The sequence below is a fragment of the Elaeis guineensis genome, chromosome 5, assembly GCF_000442705.2.
Source record: "Elaeis guineensis isolate ETL-2024a chromosome 5, EG11, whole genome shotgun sequence".
Classification (NCBI taxonomy): Eukaryota; Viridiplantae; Streptophyta; class Magnoliopsida; order Arecales; family Arecaceae; genus Elaeis; species Elaeis guineensis.
In genome coordinates this window covers 130308667-130310024 of record NC_025997.2, presented here as the reverse complement: position 1 = coordinate 130310024, position 1358 = coordinate 130308667, and the positions used below count along the sequence as shown (strand labels likewise).

Here is a 1358-nt window from a genome sequence, read left to right as displayed (position 1 = left end):
CAAAAGTTTCAGCATCTCTCCAGCAGCAACGCAAGATTGCAAACAAATCCCAATGGATAATAATAATAGATCGATATGGAACCCTAATCCAGAATACCGCTTAAAATCCAAGCCCTGTTTCATCATATCAGAAACAGATCCAAAGGCAAATCCACCATCAAATATTCACAGGTAGATGAAAAATCCAATCTTAATCCAAAGAAAAGGGAGAGAAGAAATGACCGATATAGCATCATCATCATTACTAGTATTACAAAAAGGTTTGATTTGATTTGCTTGCAGTTGAGAATAGACTCAGAGAGAGATAGAGAAGAGAGAAGGAGAAAAGCTAAAATCCCTGATATTAGAATAAGGGTACAACAGATATATATATATATACACACCCAAGAAAGCTAACTTTTATCTCGGCGTGAGCGCTCCTTCTCCAATCCCAGATACGAGCATCAAGCGCAGGACGCTTCCCTTCGGGGCGCGAGGGCGAAGAATGCCTCCAGATCCGGCGGGTGGAAGTAGCCGTTCTTGGGCGGAGCCCTCCTCTTCCCGTAGGCCCCCGCCGGCGACTTCTTCTTCGGCGGTGGTGGGCACGGCAGCACCGCCGGGATCCGGCACTCCACCCTCTTCGGCGTCTCCCACCCCTCCATCTGCCTCTCACTCTCCATTTCCATCTCTCCAAGCCCAAGCGGGAAAGTTTCGAATGAGGTATGGGAGGGAATGGGGGTTGGGCTTGCAAGGCTCTATAAAGAGATCTTTATGGGGCGAAGCTCCGAACGGAGGGTTGTGGCGTGCTCGCGAAGCCACTGGGGGACCATCGTGCGGTCAGAAGCCAGCTGGGGGTCGGAGGCCCGGTGGGCTCTGCCACGTAGCAATCCGCGTGGCCGCGTTTTGGCGGTTCGAATCGAGGGCGGACGCGGGAATTGGGTCGGTGCGAGGGCGGGAAAAAGCAAGCCATGGCTGCAATTGTTTGGGGGTTTTATTTGAATTTTATTTTGGATTCGGGAGGATGGGGGAGGAGGACACGTGTACGGTGGGGAGAAGAGGCGATGGTATCGCTGTCGAATCTGGTGTGGGACACCGGTTTCGCACCGCCTTCGTTTGGCTAGCACGTGCGAGTCAGCTGAGATGGGGGGATTTAATGACCAGGCATTGGATACCTCTTGATATGGACGACGAAGCAGAGCCTTGGATACCTCGCAGAGAGGGATTTGGACGACGTTGAAGCAGAGCCGTCGGGTTGGTGGAGCCGTTTTGGATAGCCATTGGACGTGCGTGTCAGGTCTGTGCGAGGTACCGCAGGGCCAACGAGCACTCTGCCGTGGCAGCAAATTGTGGTCCAGGACTGTTCCATGTGGGACCAATTG

The 1358-nt window shown here is 52.7% G+C and overlaps 1 protein-coding gene across 1 annotated transcript; it reads right to left on the bottom strand.

The window, feature by feature from the left end:
- Positions 1-209: 209 nt before the first annotated feature.
- On the bottom strand, positions 210-729 carry LOC109505869 (cyclin-dependent protein kinase inhibitor SMR5). Its single transcript, XM_019850653.3, has one exon. It carries the CDS (start codon positions 663-665, stop codon positions 444-446), a length of 222 nt encoding a protein of 73 aa, XP_019706212.1. The 5' UTR covers positions 666-729; the 3' UTR covers positions 210-443.
- Positions 730-1358: the final 629 nt, after the last annotated feature.

Coding starts and splice junctions, on each gene's coding strand:
- LOC109505869 (XM_019850653.3), bottom strand. CDS start 665: ATGGAAATGGAGAGTGAGAGGCAGATGGAGGGGTGGGAGACGCCGAAG.